General features: G+C 41.6%; 1 protein-coding gene across 2 annotated transcripts in view; it reads left to right on the top strand.

The window, feature by feature from the left end:
• The window catches only part of ARVCF (ARVCF, delta catenin family member), a 78,347-nt gene that overhangs the window by 3,923 nt on the left and 56,128 nt on the right, over window positions 1-18,296 (top strand). For both annotated transcript variants that reach the window (XM_026037805.1, XM_026037804.1), the window contains exons 2-3: window positions 3,272-3,879; window positions 12,304-12,803. In XM_026037805.1, coding sequence (XP_025893590.1) covers window positions 3,272-3,879; window positions 12,304-12,803 — 1,108 coding nt within the window. The remainder of the gene's footprint in view (window positions 1-3,271; window positions 3,880-12,303; window positions 12,804-18,296) is intronic.

Here is an 18,296-nt window from a genome sequence, read left to right as displayed (position 1 = left end):
GAACTGTGTTGTGTTCTTGGTTTAAAAAGGAAARAGAAAAGAAACTAAAAACAGTTGACATGTTAAAAGCTCCAAATAGCCAAGCCTTTGGGAAGCAGGTGCTTCTTGTGGATTTTTGCACCAGAGGGTTTAAAAAAGTTACTGTTATTGGAACCTTATTTACTGTGATTGAAACAAAAGTCAAATTCTCAGATGAAGAATTGCAAATATGTTTCAGGAATAATCAGCTTCTTCAAAGAGAARTAATCTGAAGCTTTTACCTGTTAATCATAAAGTGGTGGCATCGAAACAATCAAGAACCATTTGATTTGTAATCAGCCTAAAAAACTTTTAGGTGGATTTTCTTTAGAGGTTGAATAGAAAAAGTCATGCTGTAGTTTCTCTGAATAACTTGTATTCTTAAATTGCTGGAGCATATTTGTAGTGTTCATGCTTGTAGACCTTTCTGGAGATGGGGTAGGTCTGGAGGATGAAGCGTCTTTCCAATGAGAGCGCGTGGCTCCCATTTGGAATAGCTTCATTCTCTCTGGCATCAGTATTAAGGAAACCACAAAAATCTTAGAGAAGATTACTGTGCTGTCAACTGCTCAAGCCTGCCCGAGTTCTCTTAAGAAATATAAATGAAGCATTCCCTTGAGTGGACTTTCCTGAAACGAAGGGGGYTTTGTTTTCTTTCTTGGAAATGAAATAAATGGACCTTTCTCTGTGTACTAGCTAATTGTTTCCAAAAAGCTGCTTTTATTGTCCTGTAGTCAGCAAAAGCTATTTATTACAGAATGTATCTTCTACCTCAGTGTTCACCCGCCACAAATGAGGCATAGGTGCAAATACTCCCTCAAGCTTAGCTTGATTTCCCCACCTCCACCCCGATAACATCTTTAACAATATTGAACTGTTTTGTGGTATGAGAAATATGTTCTTTAACACTTAAGTGAAATGTTCCCCCTAGACCTTGAAAAAGGATTTTTTTAAATTGTCCTGATGCTTTCCATGCATTAATGGGGCAGCAAGCCACATAGGGTAGTGGTGAGGCTGTGCTAACCTTGTAAAGCTATGGCTAGAAGCTGACCCTAAGCCCATAGTGCATCTTTTTGACTAACAAGAGACACTGAGAAAATGTCCATGCGGGTCTTGAAAACAAGAAAGTATGGCTTTTGGGGGTGGGGGGGGAAGAATTGCAGATTAATGTCTTATATTTTATGTTAGTAATAAAAATCTCCCTATAAATACTTGGGAGTACCAGAGCATGTTTAAAAAGAACTCTTTAGGGGCCATTAAATCCAGCTGATAAGTAATAAATAAATCCAACTGATAAGTAATAAACTGTTGAGAAGCTGATTTCTGAAATGTTCCACCATTCTGCCTTATCTTCTCAGCGTGTACGCCTACAGTAGATTCGCAGCCACTTGTCCTTGCTGTGGCATTGCTGCATTATCACTTACCCTGTCTTCTCTGATAATAGCAGTGACTCTCACAAAAGAAGCAACAGAGCCAAAACTCTTAAAAATGGCCAGTGGTCCCTGGGAGGGTTGGTGGAGTCCGGCGGTGCTGCTGTCCTCCCTGCATAGCCTCMCTTATGAGGCCCTGTCCTCCTGCAGGGTGAAGCTTGTTACTGCTTTTGTACTGGTGCTGCAGCCGTGTGTGGTGTATATTAGCTCTCATGTCTGTTCCAGACATGAATTCTATGACAAATTAAACATGACATATATATGTATGTGTGTATGGCAGCATATGTCTTGAGAAACTTGGAGTTAAGTTTAAGATAGTAATTTCTGTTGATTAATGCCGGAAAAAAATGTGTGGGGTTACATAAGCACTCTTCTTGGCATCCAAAAAGTTGCTTTTCTGTCCCTTACTGTGCAAAAGACTCAAATTTTGATTCGTCAAGCTCTTGAAGCACTGTTTCCTCTTATTCCTGAGACTCGTTCCAAAACTCAAGAATGTGAAAAACAAACGGTTTGTATTCAGTTTTGTCATTGCTTTGCATAGCCCCTCACATATTTCAGTCCTGAAAAATGTTGCTTTTTCTGCTGTTAGAAGATGGTTCTAAATGTATGACTTGGAGTAAACTTTGGTTTTGCACTTCACTTGGAGAGTATYTGAACTGTTTGGCTTGTGTATGTCCATACTATTAAGAGCTACCCTAAGTTGTTTACAGTACTTCTTAAGCCTTCAATCTTTTCCTTCTCTGAATGTCCTCTGATTTTTATAAGTGCTGTGACAGTAGTTGTACCGGTGCGGAATGGGAAGCTGAAGTAGTGTGTGCAGGTAACAAGAAAAATYCACTGTTGGATTCTATATCCTGGAGTAGATGCTTGCTTCTGGTTTTGGATTCCTTGTTTTAAAATAATAGTAATACAAAGGTTTGGAGGAATGGAAAACTCGTGTCTTCCCTAGGGTTGAATTGATAAGGCAATTCCTTTTGGGGTCCCGAGGATAATTCTTTTGGCTCTGGCCCAAATTTGATACAAAAGGCATGTTGATACCTGGCTCTGTTTTGTTCAGCATTATGATGCTGCCTAATTATGCTGTTGGTCGAGAGCCATTTGTGCTGTTTTCAGTGTTACAGGATTTCATTACTTCATTAGGCTGAAGTATCATTTGCTCACAGATGTCCCTAGTAAAAGAAGTGTTGTTTGGATGAAATTTTTCTATTTGTGGTTTCTATGTCAAAATGGCTGGAGGACGTGTCTGGAGTTGCTTCAAGAGATGTGCTCTAATTATTTTGTTTTAGCAGCAGCTTGACTAGTGTAGTACCAATCTATATATTTAAATTGGAGGCTCCAGGTCAAAAGATTTATTTGGACATCTTGAGCCCCTAAGCATGCCAGGAATATATGCTACAGTTATCATTTCTCTTGATATGCATGTTGCAAATCATCCAAATAAACAAAAGAGTCTGCTGTGGCAAAAGTTGCCTCTTGACAGCRTTTTGGGAAAGTTTGGGCTGGTGCGATGACTTCGAACTGTTTCCAAACATTGTCATGTGCCTGCAGTGCTTTTGATAGTAAGCACCCCCAAGTACATAACTCCTATCAACTAAACCAATGACATGTCCTTTAAACTCTCAATAGAAATACTTTCCCAATATATATGAGCTCATAAGGTGAGTAAATCAGTGCTTCCATTCAATAGGCTTGTCGCTGGAGTATGCTTTGTGGTGCCTTCTCCTCACTTTAGCATTATRGCTCCCGTTACCTATATATCATGTGTCTCAGTATATCATGCAGCAAGTGAAAAATTAACATCGTTGTCTGGTGCTTTTTCACAGGTTACCAAAATGGTCAAAACTGTCACCACTAGAACAGTGCGTCAGGTGCCGCTCGGGCCTGACGGCCTGCCCGTCATGGATGGCTCGTCCCCCATGGGCAGCTACACCGATTCCATAGACAGGAGGTACATGAAGAATGGCGAGCGCTACATCACCCCACAAGCATCATCCACCTTAACCAGRTCCTACAACAGCTACAACGATTCTTACCCCGACAGCCACGAGAGCCAGTACCGCCCGTACATCGGTCACGATGGTTACGGAGATCTGTCCGATAACTACGGCAGCTTATCCCGGGGTGTCAACTACCGTCCTCGCTATGCCTACGTGCCAGGGAACAGCTACCGGCCCGAGGATGGTAGCTTCACGTTACCGAGCAGAAGGGACAACTATGGTCCTATTGCCCAGCCCCAGGTGCCAGTGGGCAGCAACGTTGACTTGAACCGCTCCCAGCCAGAACGCTTCCAGCCGGAGCCCTACGGACTGGAAGATGATAACCGCAGCCTGGGAGTAGATGATGAGGGGTATGAACTAGATCCAGATTACTCCACTGTGAACAGGAGGATATCTGCAGGAGTGCCGGAGAGAGGAAGACCACACAAAGGAAGGTAAAGCACATTTGTTTCTTGCTATGCTGTTTGCAGCTATGTTTTTCTAAGCTGGGTATATATTTGCGAACTTGCAATGGCCTGGTAAATTCAGAAATTATTTCGCAGAAAAATAATAGCAGTGGTTGTGGTCAGCATAGTCTCTGTGAAGAAATAAACATTAAAATCTCAAGAGCAGGAAAATAAAGGGGTGGAGGACGAAAGACTTTGCACAAATGACAAAATAAGTAGTCACCTGGCTTATGGTTGCAATGCAGTTATCTTGGCTAGAGGAATGATGAGCATTCCTTGACAATGGGAGGAGGCAAAACCAAACTGTTCTAACATAGGAGCACAAAATAAAGGTGGTAGGAAGAGTTTTTTAGGGTAAGAGAGGAAATCCTTCTGCTTGCTATGAATAAGGCAGAGTTCGTTGCTTTCTTAGTCAATTAGTAGTTATGGAGAATGCCCTTGCAAGCTAGAAGTATTATGGCTTGCACTCAAAACTACCACTGTTTTCCCAGGCAGTATGGTTTAGGTAGAATGTGAAAGACATGCTGTCCTACACAAAGGCTACATTACACTTTCCTTGATAAGAAAGGAGGTGTGACTGCAGTGTGTCGCCCTCAGTCCCATTCCATGCAACAAGGTGAAGAAAGAGTTGTAGGTTGTGATCCTTCTGACAGGCCTTATGTTGCATCTGCCAAGCAGAGATTTGAACAGCTGGTTGGCTGCAGATGAACTGAAGTTTTTGGAGGTGAAGGGACGTTTCATATAAAAAAGGCTGCACTTGTTTGACACACTCAACTCCTGGGCCCGTGCTCATCGCGTGTCCTAAGCTGCGTGGCAAGGTTACTGCAAAGCTCGCTCAAGCACTCAAGCATTTTGAAAGACTAGGTCATTATTTTGCCCTGTCAGTCTATGTAAAGAGGAGATCAAGAGCATCTGAGTAGCACTTAACATAACTGAAGAGGTCAGGCGCAAACTACTTGTCTTCCCAGGAGACATTCTGCTTTATGCCATGTTTTCTGGTGTCAGTGCAGCTATTGGCTCTTGTTTTGGGGAAAAATTCAAGCCTGAGAGCAGACTTATTACTCAGCTGAAAGTAATTTTCTGAGTACAAACCTGAAAAATTCATATACTTCAGTTGTTGGCTGTACAGCCTGCAAACTTTTGGTGTGTACCTGTGTGAAGTCATATCCTCATGACTCACCTTTTGATATGGATTTAATTCCTATTATTTCACTTGCAGTCTAGAGTAGTTTCCAGAGGTGTTGAGAATGAGTTTGGAAGCCCCTGCCTCTGGATTTTTATGTGGTCTATACCACTACGGGGCAAAGGCTTCTCCTCATCAGTATTGGCTGTTGGTGGCATTTGGGTGATAAGGCCTTTCTTTCCTTTGTTTTTTCTTGGAGCTCAACTTCATCAAACTTCTGTTGGTGTTCACACTTCTGGAAGTTCATTTTAAATGAACTTCAATTTAAAAATTAAAATACCTGATAACTGGCACACGTGTACGTGACAAAGATCTATCTACTGAGAGCCCCTTGAAGTGTATGGGGCTGAGAGTTGTAAGCAGGTGTCGAAATAGTGATCAGTCAGAGGAATTTGAGTTGCAGCTTAGTGCATCTAAGCAGAGCTTACAACTCTGAACATAACAGGCAATAGTGTTTTTATGTTTTTATTGTTTTAGCATTTTTCAAACTGTGTGCATGATGAATATTTAATAGCCTGCTTAGAGCCTGTCCATTTCCATTTTTAAAGTTTTTTTTAACAACAACCCTTTGATTTATTGTTCTTTGCAGTTTGGATAAGGCCAACTTACAGTTTTTGTTTTACATTTGTTTTGTTGCATGTCTTCTTCCATATTTAATATGATCAAGAGGTTTTGACAAGTAATTACTTTGACTGTAGCAAAGATATTTAGCTTGTGAGAATGTAAGAAGTGTGTGTGAAGGCCTCTTCATAAATAGTTACTTTTTGGCATTTGAGAAGTATTTAAACATTTCAGTGAACCTGCATTTCAAATATGCTGTTGATCTGCAAGAAACTAATGACAACAAATAGCTCTTTGTACTAGATGGAAGGTAATTACTACTTTATTATTTCCCTTCCTTTTTTTGAAGGAAGTCATTACTTGCAAAAGATAATAACTTGAAGGCACTTTGGCACTGTGTAGACTAGGCATAATCACAATGTTGTTAGAAGCTTTTCTCAACCACTGTGCCCGTATGCCTCAGAAGAAAGGTAATCGGTCCATAAAGACATAAAAGTCATAAAGACAAGAGGCTCCTTCATTTTAGGAATCATGATATGGGGTTGCTTGTGAGAATGGGATGGTATCTGCAGGGTGTTGATTGAGTGGATTGCAGCTGCATGCCCTTCTTCCTGGGGAGGGGTAAAACCCACCTCTGTCTTTTCTCCTCTCAGCGGCCAGAGAGGAAAATGCCTTTTGTGTTCTTATTCCTCTGTCGTCACCAGTCTCAGTTTAAGCTAGTTGCTTTATTTTAAATTGGAGGGAGGAAAAATGTACTTCCTCAGAAATGCTTTCAGTCAAATGCACAAGGAGAATAGCCCATTTGCAGGCTCTTCAGTGTGTTGGCTGGGTTTGTTTTTTTTTATATACCTGGCCCCTGCCATGGGATGAATTACTTTCTGGAAGGAAAAAGAACCAACAAAAAACACCCTTGCATCTAATGCTCTTTTCCTTGAGATGTGCTCTGGCCTGTTTCAAGTCAAATACTACAACAGGTTCAAAAACGATGAAGGATTTTTCATTCACAAAACCCATCCCCAGTGTTACTTGAATATAGTTTGATCATTAAGTGGAAGTTAAAGCAATGAGAATGCAAAGTTAAATGAGAAAAAAACTTGGAACTTTGTATTATTATTTCTATTTTTTATATATAGATGTATTTTTAAAGTTTTCTGTTCAACCTGCAGTCTCTTGCTGTTGTGATGATTTCTTTCTGCAGTGCCTCATTACAGTTCATGCTTGCACTGGTATCTGTGGGACTTGTTTTTCCCTAAAAATTCCGGAGCAGAATTTGCCAGGGAGTGTTCCAGGCTAGACAGGATCTGAATTTTTAATGCTAATGGAGTCAACAACAACAAAACAGCTTTCTGCTATTAATTTTTCTGTGGCAGAAGCCTGATTTAAGAGAATGAGACTACTTTGCTCTTCACTTTATGGTTRAAATTATTGTTCCCAGTGCATGGGCAAGTTTTAGTTTAATTGCCTGTAATGTTTGGGGGGAGCATTTGGAGTTCAGGGCTTTTTTGTTCTTATTTGCTATATGTAGAAAGATGTAAAATGCTGGTATCTAGTAAGTGTTGTTCACRTTATATTTTAGGTTATTTCTGCTGTCTCTTTTCTTTTTTAAAGGTATATATTTGTAAGTTATCTTTAAAGAGCACTTCTAGCCTCAGCACACTCCATTCCAGTTTAGTGTCACACAGTATCTGTGCTGGGGACGTGTGTCACCACTGCTTTAACAGCCAGCCCTAATATTGTGTCAGGTTGTAGTTAGCATTGAGATGCTGGCCAGTTGAGGCAAAAATATACGGATACAACTACCATTGGTTTGGAAAGATGATGTTTTTTTCTCAGAGGTTCATCCTGGGCATGAGTCTGGTCTGAACCTATTGGCCTGGATATAGGTACCTGAAGACACATCTTGAGCTGAGGTTTAGGGGCAGGCTGCAGCTTGAGTCAGAGCATCCATTCGTGGCTTCTAGATGGATCCAATCAAGATGACTTCAGCATTTTAACCATATGTCCTGTAGCTGTTAATGCCTTGGCGCAGGATTTGCTCCGGTTTGGGAATGCTCTTGCCTGTCGTGCCAATGGGGAACAGCGGCTGGCAATGAGAGGAGTCTGCAAAGTCTTTAGGTTTCCTATTCAGTATTTGGCATCAAGTTCCCTACTGTAATCCCAAGTCCTTCTGGTCTCTTATCCTAAGCAGACACCAGGTGCAAGCTGTGATGAACGTAATGCTTGTATAAATTATTGGGGAATAGATGTGCACATTCTTCACCTGTTTACCCAAATGTGTCCACGGTGAAGCAGCAAGGAAGAGAAACCCACATGTTCTCTCTCAGATTTTATCTATGCTTGAATGTGTGTTGATCAATTCCCCACCATGGGTAACGTGTGAGACCCAGCACATGCTCCCAGCCCGGCTGCTTTGCCAGGGACAGATGGAGGGTGAGAGGCTCCCAGGCAGCAGCCCCTGGCGCAYGCCCAGCCCTCCTCTGCCCTGGGAGCAGAGAGCCCGCGGCCTCCCGCGCGCACGTGGCCTCGCTCATGTCCATCCTCCCTGTGTTCAGTAACTCACCTTCCCAGCACAGCTGCTCCGCCGAAATGGAAGTAATAAATTAATAAATATCTCATTTAGGCCTTGCCAGTCTGCCTTGGAGAGACTGACTTCACCTGGGCTGGATGATCCTTGCCCGCACCAGGAGAGGGGATCACTTTCTGCTAGGCCCCCAAAGGCTTCCTGGTTGTTCTGTGTTGCTTTAGCTAATGAGATACTTTGTTCCTTCACAGATGGTGAATGATCTATTTTGGTAAACTGCTTCCCTCAAAGCTATTAAGAAGTTGCAGATTGACATTTAGAGCTTTCTTTGTAAAATCTTTAAGGATTTTTTCTTTAATTTCGATATGKTTTTTCCCTCTTCTCCTAACATGATCACTGCATTTAATAATGTGGATCAGAATTGGTGTGATACCTTCATTAAGCTTTCTTGTACAGCTGTTATAYCCAGCTGCCCAGGTGAACCAGTTGGTTTTGTTACTCTTTACCAGTGGCTGGCTGACTCTTGACGCTACAGAGGTGTGCTGGACCAAATACACAGGTATATCTTAACAGCAGTGGCTTGCATGTTCATCCTTCCTGTGAAAATGCTCCAGAGATGCTCTTCATCTGGTCTGAAAGTAGCTGTCTGCAATGAAGTGTGATCACAGCAGCCTGTAATGCTGCTCTGCACAGGAGAGATGGTCCTGCAGAATCAGGCTGAGGTTGGCAGGAGCAGAGAGGGGAGCATCAGAAAGACCTCCATAGGGATAAAAATACAGATGGYCACTTGTCAGTGTCTTTTATGGTTCAAGGTCTGCTTCCTTGATGCTTCTACTGTGAAGTTGGGATCTCGCAGGAGTTACCAGAGTTTATGCTCTTGTCACTGCTCAGCTCCAGAGCCGTCGCTGGTGGRTTCTGAGCGGTGGTGCCTTCCCCGCCGCCACCAGCGTGTTTCATCTTGAACCATCTGCACTCTTTGTATCCCAGACAGCAGCCACCTCCTTGGAACATGAAGTGCTCGATGTCCTCCTGTATTTCATTCTAGCGCAGCTCTGTGTCTGTGGGATTYCATCAGAGAGGGACCATCAAAGCCAAGGATCAGGAAAGCCCATTGGCTGTCTTGGTGCTTTGGTAACTTTGTACTGGAATAACGAAAGGGGAAAAAATCCCCTAACTTTATTTCACTGAATAGCAAATGCAGATGTCCTCTTTTTAGTGATTGATGCATTATTTCAGAAATTTCGTGTTCATATTTAATAAGCAGTGTTTGATAATATAAATAAAGTTTATTATTGTTGGTAGAAGTTACATGGTGCTCTTTGTCTTGACTGCTTTACAATTTGGAGTTTTAATTCTGAAGTTTTATTTAGGGCTTGATGAGCTTTTACTTGAGCTTTCATGGTATCAAAAGCCTTTGTTTGGCACCTTCAAGAAGATGCACCATGAGGGAGCTGGGAGCATCTGCATGGCTTCGTTTGGAAGGCTTCACAGAAATACAAACAAGCTTCATCCCAAGGTGGTAATTATGTGTGTGTTTTTGCATGGATGAGAAGAAAAAAGAAACTTAATTGTGCAGGTGTAGCTGAGGTTGTATACAGTTATCCTGTAGACAGCTAGGCCTGTACTTGCTGAATTACAAGCTATCAAGTCAAACACGCAGCAGCTGTGCAGAGGGCTGCTATTAAACTTTTCTGTGTGCCTGATAATATGCGGTGAGGGTGGGTCTGAAGTCAGGTTGTTTTTGTTGTTTTAAGACAACAAGATTTGTGTATGTAAAGACAAAAATCTGTTTGAGTAACAGTTTAGGGTGTTTGTAGCTGCTGTCATCTTTTTTTTGCCTGTGAGTAAATCCGTTCAGCATTGGGTCTTTTTTCTTGCCGTGGAGGAAACAGCTCTTTTCTCTTAACAGAAAATACAGCAGCTGTCCGGACACTGTAAATTACTGCATGGAGCCAGCACTGAATTATGCATGCGCAAATAACTGCATCAATAAGTGATTTCTTCAGATTCATTCTGAGTTTTGGACACCAGCCCATTTTTATCCTTTCATTCAGTTTATGATTTAGATCAACCATTCAAGTCTGTAGAGGTGCTTTTAACATTAAAAGACTCAGTTGAGACTCCACCTACGGTTGCTTCTCTCCCTAGAGTATAGTTTAATTAGCAGTCCCTTTAGGATAATACCCAGCTCCATTTTCTTCCCAAATTTTAATGGTCTATATATCCTCATGCATGACATGAAAAATTTTTCAGTAACATCAGTTGGTGCCCGAAGAGAAAGTTTTTAAGAAACATTTTGTAGCAATTAAAACTTCTTGCTTGACTGAAATAACTGCGGTGTCACAGCAGTAGCTAATCTGCCCAGGAAAAACCAGCAGGGCAAAAAGCTCTGCTGTTTAAAAGCAAATAGGCTGTATAGTTGCAGATGTACATGTGCTGCGGCTTTATTTTTAAGAATTGTTCTGGAAAGGCTGCAATACTTTGAATTCTATAGGGCTTTTCTAACTAGTAACCTTGATTTTTACGGTATTCATCCCATCTGTCAGCTTTATGGAGCAGCAGCAGAAGACATAACGCTTAATATACAAGTTAGTTTATGTCAAAATGCATTAAAGGCAGGTTATGTAGAAGTGAGAATGAAAAAGAAAAATCTTATGTGCTTCAGGCTTAAAACAATTGGATTAACTGCAGTTTTGGTTCAGTCAGTAGTCACCTCAGCTCTTCATTCTTCTAAGAGCAGTTAGCTTGCCCGGGTGAGCCTTGGCGACCCAGCCTTGGAGAGGAGCAGACTGTGCTTATTGGGGATCCTGACCACGAGCTGAGAGTTGCCTGACTGCCCTGTGGCTTGTTCACATGCCAAATCTAAGAAAGAAAATAAATTTTCACGAGTTCAGTGATTTGCTGTGTGCGTGATTCAGGCTTCCTTCTGTGCAGATAAGGGCTGAAACGTTACCTTACAGCTTGGTGCACCTCGTGGGCATTGCAGCTCCTCTGAACTAGCAGCGTGTGTTCTGGAGGATGTAAGGTGTCACTTTAAATAAAAGATGAGCTATATCAGCAGGTCTCAAAAACCAATTCTGTCTCCCCTTGCAAAGGTGTTGCTGAAATCCTCTCTCTTAGCAGACAGTTGTCAGAAGTGATAGGGATAGGGAATTTTTCCGAAGGTTTATTGATGTAGTGGTTTATATAGCGGGGGAAGAAGTATCATTTGACAGAGTGGGTTTTCTGTGTATTTTAAGAATATGGGAATTTCTGTTGTTTGAGAACATATTAAAGTATCTTTAATTGTGTTAATTATGACTTTACCCTTTGTGTGGACACGGATGATCATATTTAAAGATGTATTGGCTGGTTGTGATTGATCTCACTTCATCCATGCAGTGAATTATGGCAGGACAAGGTGGGCACGCATCATTCTCATGCTGTAAGTGACCTTAATAGTCAGGCAGTCTGGTTAGATGCTGATTGTGGGATAAGGAGAAAAGGAGGTAGTACTGGATTCATCTTGGATGACAGCAGGTTGCAGTGGTGTTAACAGCCGGATTCGGATCTCCGGACTATTCATTTCTCTTATAAAAGACTGATTTCTACCGTATGCTTGGATTCAGGGCTTAAATTTTCCATTTTCTTTGGCAAACTGTTAAGCTGTGTTGATGAATTCGGAGTACTTGTGTAAGCATCAGCTCTTGCATGGAAATGTAGTACATCTCAGATTTGTTGAAAAGTGTCCATGGTCCCCTTGTGCCCAGGCCTTGAATGCCTTTAATTAGAGTTCTAGTTTGCTTCAGAAATAGTGTCATTAATGAAGCTCAGTGTTTCCTACTAAATGTATTCCAGTTCTGTCATAATTGCTTTGCTAAGTGACCTAAATGAAAGCAATAGTCTTGATGACTTGCAGTTCCTGTCATTATTTGGCTCCTAACCAAACAAATATTGTCCTACAGTCGCATCATTGTTGAGTATTCAACTATGCTTACTTTTCATGTTACTACAAATACGCTATTTGCAAGTGTAAATACCTTGCCCCTAATGATGGTTATGATATTAAATGGTTTTATCATGACTGAAATCTCCATGCTGGCTCGGAGGTACAGAATGTTTAAATGTGCTCTTTTTTTTTTACTTATGGAACTGCTGCTTCTTACAGGGGCTACGATGACCCCATCGAGACGGAGATGGTTGAGGAGAGAATCCCTTACCTCCATGGTGGCTACGCAGCACCGCTGGCACAGCCCGAGAGAGGAAGCATGGCCAGTATTGACCGCCTGGGGAAGCGCTCTCCATCCATCGACAGCATTCGGAAGGACCCTCGATGGAGGGACCCCGACCTCCCTGAAGTTATTGCCATGCTCAGCCACCCCATTGACCCGGTCAAGTCCAACGCCGCGGCCTACCTGCAGCACTTGTGCTACGAGAATGACAAAATCAAAAAGGACGTGAGGCACCTTAAAGGTATCCCTATCTTGGTGGGCCTGCTAGACCATCCCAAACCAGAGGTCCACCGCAAAGCCTGTGGGGCTCTCAGAAACATCTCGTATGGGAAGGATAATGAAAACAAGGTGGCTATAAAGAACTGTGATGGCATCCCAGCTTTGATCAGACTATTGCGGAAAACAAATGACATGGAAGTCAGAGAGCTGATTACAGGTTAGTGCCTGTATTTTTTTTTATTTTCTTGTTTAGAGGGGTCTTTGCAGTTTCAGGAACAAGCAATGCTGAAGGTTAGAAGATGGAAAGATAATTTGGATTGCTGCCTGCAGCTCTTTCTCAGGCTGTACCATGTTCTTGGCATATGCAAGTCTGAGGTGACTTGAGCTCATGTGCCCTTCAAGAAGAAATCACCTGTGTGTGCAGCACGCCCAACTTTCCCTAAGTGCTTAAATAAAGAGGATTCATACTGGATTTGGTGCACAACTGTCTGTGGTTGAGTTACTGAAGTTTAAATGAGTTATGGCAACTCATTGACAAATAATTTGTAGTGTATTTGCCCTTAGCGTGTTGCAGTCTTGAGGTAAGAGACACTAATCAGAAACTTTCCTTGTTAAACGCCTATTAAATAACCCTGCTGGCATGTCCGAAGTGCTTCACATTGATAGTACAGCCTATCTGCTCAGCAGCACTTCCCGTCCTTGCTGCTGGGGAATCTGCCAGGCTATTTATAAGTTGTAGCATTTCAGTAGTTGAGGATTGGGACACACTCAGACTTTAAGCAATCTGCTCTTGAGATGCTCTGGACATAGGAAGTGTGATAATAATTGGGAAAGAGAAATGCATTTTAAAGATACTCTGTTCACGTACACTTCACAGGGATTTTTCAAATGCTTATAACCCCATTATTCAACCTATTTCTGTTTGACCTTAGTCTTGGATATCGTCCAAAAGGAATAATAAAGTACATGCCAAGTTTCAAAGTTCAGTTATTAAGTAGAAAAGGGTGGAAAAGTATGTCAGCTCTTAAACTAAGGAAAAATGTGTTGTACCTCCCCCACAACTCAAGAGAAGTGAAATGGCTTTTCCTTCTCTCAGAGGCAGCAGGGGACACTGGGATGGAGACTGAAGGGTGGCGACACAGTGGCTTTTAGTGCCAAAATAGACATTTCTGGGAAGTTTTGGTCACATAAAAAGGGGTACAGCACTGAAATGGCCTAGCTACCTTATCTGTGCTGGGTTCTCCAAGCAGACTATCACAAATATGGATTAAGCCTTTTGAGGTAAACATTGTAATTGTGTAATCGCCTCAGAAGAGGTGATGGCAGCGCTCCAGGCTTGTGCTGCGCAGCTGTGGCACTGGGTGTTCCCAGGGTTCTTCCCCAGCCATTATGGGATATTAAGCAAACTGTCTCTTAATGCACGCCATGGAACCTGGCAGGGCTTTTCATTCTTTTCCAGCTCTTTTTCAGGGAGCCAGTGAAGGAGAGCTGTCTATTTTGTCAGAAATCCCCCTAATTGGTACATGTTAGACTTACTTTGGTGATTCTGTGTGCTTCCTTTCTTGACGTAGGAACCCTTTAGGCAATATTTGCACTCGTTCAGTTTGACCAACTTTTTTTCCCTAAACCCTCCTTTTTTTGCCAACTTTTTTTCCTAAACCCTCCTTTTTTTTTCTTTCTTTTTTTCCCCTTAATGTTTGTGTAGCTGCTGTTCTAGTTTACTTAAATTCATTTCTGGGATGCTTAGAAGGAGTAAATTTATTTCACATTCACGAAAGGGAAAGTCAGCCTGTAATTTACTCTGAAGGAATAGCATTATAATGCTAAGTGCTAATCAGTCACTTCTACTATGGCAAACTAGAGGTTTTTCCCTTTTCTCTCTAAATGACGATTGCTTTGATTTCCAGTTGATAATTAATTTTACAGTTTAAATACATTGTTTGACACTACCTCCTGCTAATTAAATATTGCATTTCTCTTCTACTTCCCTTCTTACTATTTAAAGCTCTTTGTTACCCTTTACTGAGAAACGCCAGGAATACTGAGTGCTACCCTACACAGATGTCCAGCAATGGATGATGTGCCTTTAATCTCCACATAACCAGGAGTGATTTCATTCTACTTTCATCAGATCTGGAGTGAAAGGTTCCAGCTTTATGCGGAGCTGCTCTGTTTGTGCCTTGTTGGCAGCTCTGGCTGGTAACGTGGAGCAAGCTCCGAAGGGCAGCAGGGAGGAATAGGCCTGTTGAGCCCAGGCAGCTGCAAAGGGCCTGTGCTCTGCAGCACTGAAAACTCAGATTCTGCTTCTCATGGCCTTGTGGTAGAAATCCCTATTCTTCCTATCAAGTTACCTTTCCTAGTGATAAGTCAAAACTCACTTTTACCATCACAGTTGTTAATTCCACCTGGATGTAATCCTGTGGAGACAACTGCAGCAATGCAGAAAGATTTCTTCTTTAGGTCAAAGTAGAAGAAGAGAGAACAGCATAGAGGTTTCTGATGGTGATGGTGGTTTTTCTTGTCATGGGCTGCAGATTGAGGTCTAATGTGACACATTGACTTTGCTGGATTTTTATTCAGATTCAGTAATGGCTGCTGCTTGGAAGCTGAATGCTAATCCTAGAAGTAGATGAATGAGAAAATAATCCTGTTCTCCCAAGAGTCTTAGATGATTTAGATATGCAAATTCAAGATCAGTTATCTCCTCTAAGTATTTTGATTCCAGTTTTGAAGTCTTGCTTCCTTGGGTGTGGGATTGGGGGCTGCCAGCAGTGCAAGAGGTAGCTGGGGGCCGTGTTATCTGTGGTGGGAGAGGAGGCTTCTGGCAAGAGGAAGAGTCCTTGGCTTCAGAGCAACTCCAGGGGTCCTCGTTAACTGGGTGATGTGACACAGCAGCCAGGGCTGCGCTGAACAGTATGAATCCAGCTGGGTCCTGTCAGTGGGTTAATGGAGAAGGGGAAAAAGCCACATGAAGTTGAATATTCGTGAGATGTAGATGCAGGGGAGAATAAGAAAGGAACCTCACGTGTGACACTCGCTGTGGAACATCTGCCACAGCAGAAGTGCGTTCATCAGCCTGCTTCCCAAAATACTCAGTTGTTTACCATAGACTAAACAAATACATAGGCACCCAATTTTGTAAGCAAGCTGAATAGGTTGGTGCTATGCGGCTGCCAGGTTAAGTAAGGCCCTAGCTGTTTTTTTCAGTCTGTTGGATACTGCTCTCAACAGAACTGAAAGTTTCCTCTGGGTTAATGTCATATCTGCTCTGCCAGATGTTCTCAATGTATCTGGAAATGGCTTTAAAATGTAATGTCCCTCAGGGTAATACGAATGTCAGACATGTAAAAATAGCTTCAAAACTCAAGATGTGATCATAAAATATCACAGAGCTCACTCTTGTGCTTTTTAAAATACAGAGTGACAAAGATGTCTGCACCTCCTGCACTGAGGATAGCATGGTTGAGTTGTTAGTGTATCCACAGGTACATCACGAGAGGAGCATAAAGAGAAGGATTCAGAGGAATTCTTCTCTTGCCTCTGTCTGTAGTTGCCCTCCTGGGACCGTGCACTACTCTACTTTCAGTGGATCATTTTCTTGAGAAATGGAGAAAAGTGAGGATTAAGCTGATAAGGAAAGAAATCTGTTCTGACTGGGAAAGCTTGCAAAAGTTTTATCTTGACTGATAAGGTTTTGTGTGGAACCAATGTCCCGATCAGATATGCAAGACCAAAATCCTATTATGTTCTCTGACAAGCAATCAGAAGTTGGTAGCTTTAATGAATGTCTTTGTTCCTTTTGAGAACATTGAAGTGTAATCTTGCTGTTTAACAACACTGCATGCTATTTTAAGTGGTGTAGGAGGTGATTTTCCTGATGCTGCATATTGCCAGGTTAGTTCTAACTGAAAAATAATTCACCTTTAAAATGCTCGGCAAAGGAAATCTTTCGATCTATTACTCTTCTGTAATAGAAGCTTTCTGATTAAGCAACTGAGAATTAACAACTTATGGGCATTTATGTATCTTAAAATCTCATCTGCTGATCAAGACATAACAGAACTTGAGAGCTTTTTGTATGATCTTCCTCACTGCAGATGGACTTAGTCTGTCCATTTTATACTGGAAAAAGTAGTTTATCAAAAGTTAGAGCTGCTTGATTTGTTTTAATTTAATGGAAACACTGGATTTTGTAAGTAAGCACAGCAGGAAAAGATTTTGCTTGGGTTCAGAAGATAACGAGTATTCTGGCACACTGTCTTCAGAAATCTTTTCTCAGTTAACTCCAAGGAGGGTGGAGAACTAGAAATTAGGGTCATGGCCCTAATCACGTCAGTATGACATAAACTTTATAGCAATGTTTCTAACTGGTAATCATTTTAAGTATAGCTTAGGATAATCAGCATTTTTGAAATAAACCGTGTAACTGTTGTCCCGTCTTAAAATGCTGAAAGGAGGGGTGATGATTATGGTTAGAAACATGAATGTCGGTTGCAAATAGAGCTTATGAATGAAATGGTCTTGATCATTGTCATCTTCTGAAAAGCAGTGATTCATCTTCTTTCTCTAGACCTAAAATGAATACAGTCTGTGGTCAAAAGGCCAAACACACTTGGTGAAAGTATATGGAAAATTTTGATAAATCCATTCCCTTACGCTGCTACTTTAGTGACTTGGTATCTATTGAGTGTTATTCATCAGAATAGATTAAACTTAGAGTTTAAAAGCAGTGTTTCCAGCTTGTTAGATCATTTGTGTGTTATGCCAATGGATGCAGAGGATGATTCTCAAAGGTGATGGTCAAATTTACCAGGATTTCGATCTCTTTTCTCTTATACTGCTGAACCTTACAATTTGATCTACAATTGTTCACACTTTGAAAATATTTTTAAGGCTGCAGTTATCTGTCTCTTCCATGGGGTTTGCTTTTTGAAGAACTGATAGGATGTTGAGTTTTAAAATACACCATTTTGGAAGAGAAAATGCATGGTCCCTCAAGAGTCCCTTCTTGAGGGGTGTTTTCCCCATGAAGCCAACCTTGCACCCGAGTCCTTTCCCTGCCTTGGAAACCATGAGGCTCCCTCATCCCGTTCAGTCTGGGACCAGTCCTGTGCCCTCCCCTCTCTGACCGCTGCTCAGCAGAGGGATTCAGCTGGTGTTTTCTTTGCCGTGCAGCTGTCAAGGAGACCATTGTACGTTTATTTCAAGTATTTTGACTTTTTTTTAATAACTTGAAGAGCTCTCTGCTATATATGTATTTTTTTTATAATAGGGTATTTTTATGCCACTTTAGAGACTTTGCTGATGTTTTCTATGACATGTTTGCAGGGGAGGGGAGACTGGTGAGAAAATGAAAAACGCGCAAACTGTTTTTTTGTTGCTTCAAAGGGAAGAAAAGATCTATTCAATTTTGGTCCCTATCATCTTGCTGTCTTGCAGCAACTGGAAGGCAGTGAGCTTGACAATCAAAATGTGTTTGCTCCTAACTGTATTGCATACATTTTAGTTTTTAGAAATTATGGATGAACATGTGCAAAAGTTCCTTTTGTACATCTAATTAGGTTTCCTGTTGTTTTGGATGGTGTTGCCAGCATTAGTGAAGTTTTTGTGTATTGCAAATTTGTAGGATTGTGCTGTGTAAGTGGTGCAGTCTGGTTATAATTCTCTCAAATCACTGTTGTACTTGATCGCTTTGGAAACTACTACTAGT

The sequence above is a fragment of the Nothoprocta perdicaria genome, unplaced genomic scaffold (genome assembly GCF_003342845.1).
Source record: "Nothoprocta perdicaria isolate Ctin4 unplaced genomic scaffold, notPer1 scaffold_2, whole genome shotgun sequence".
Classification (NCBI taxonomy): Eukaryota; Metazoa; Chordata; class Aves; order Tinamiformes; family Tinamidae; genus Nothoprocta; species Nothoprocta perdicaria.
This window is presented reverse-complemented; position numbering and strand designations above follow the sequence as displayed.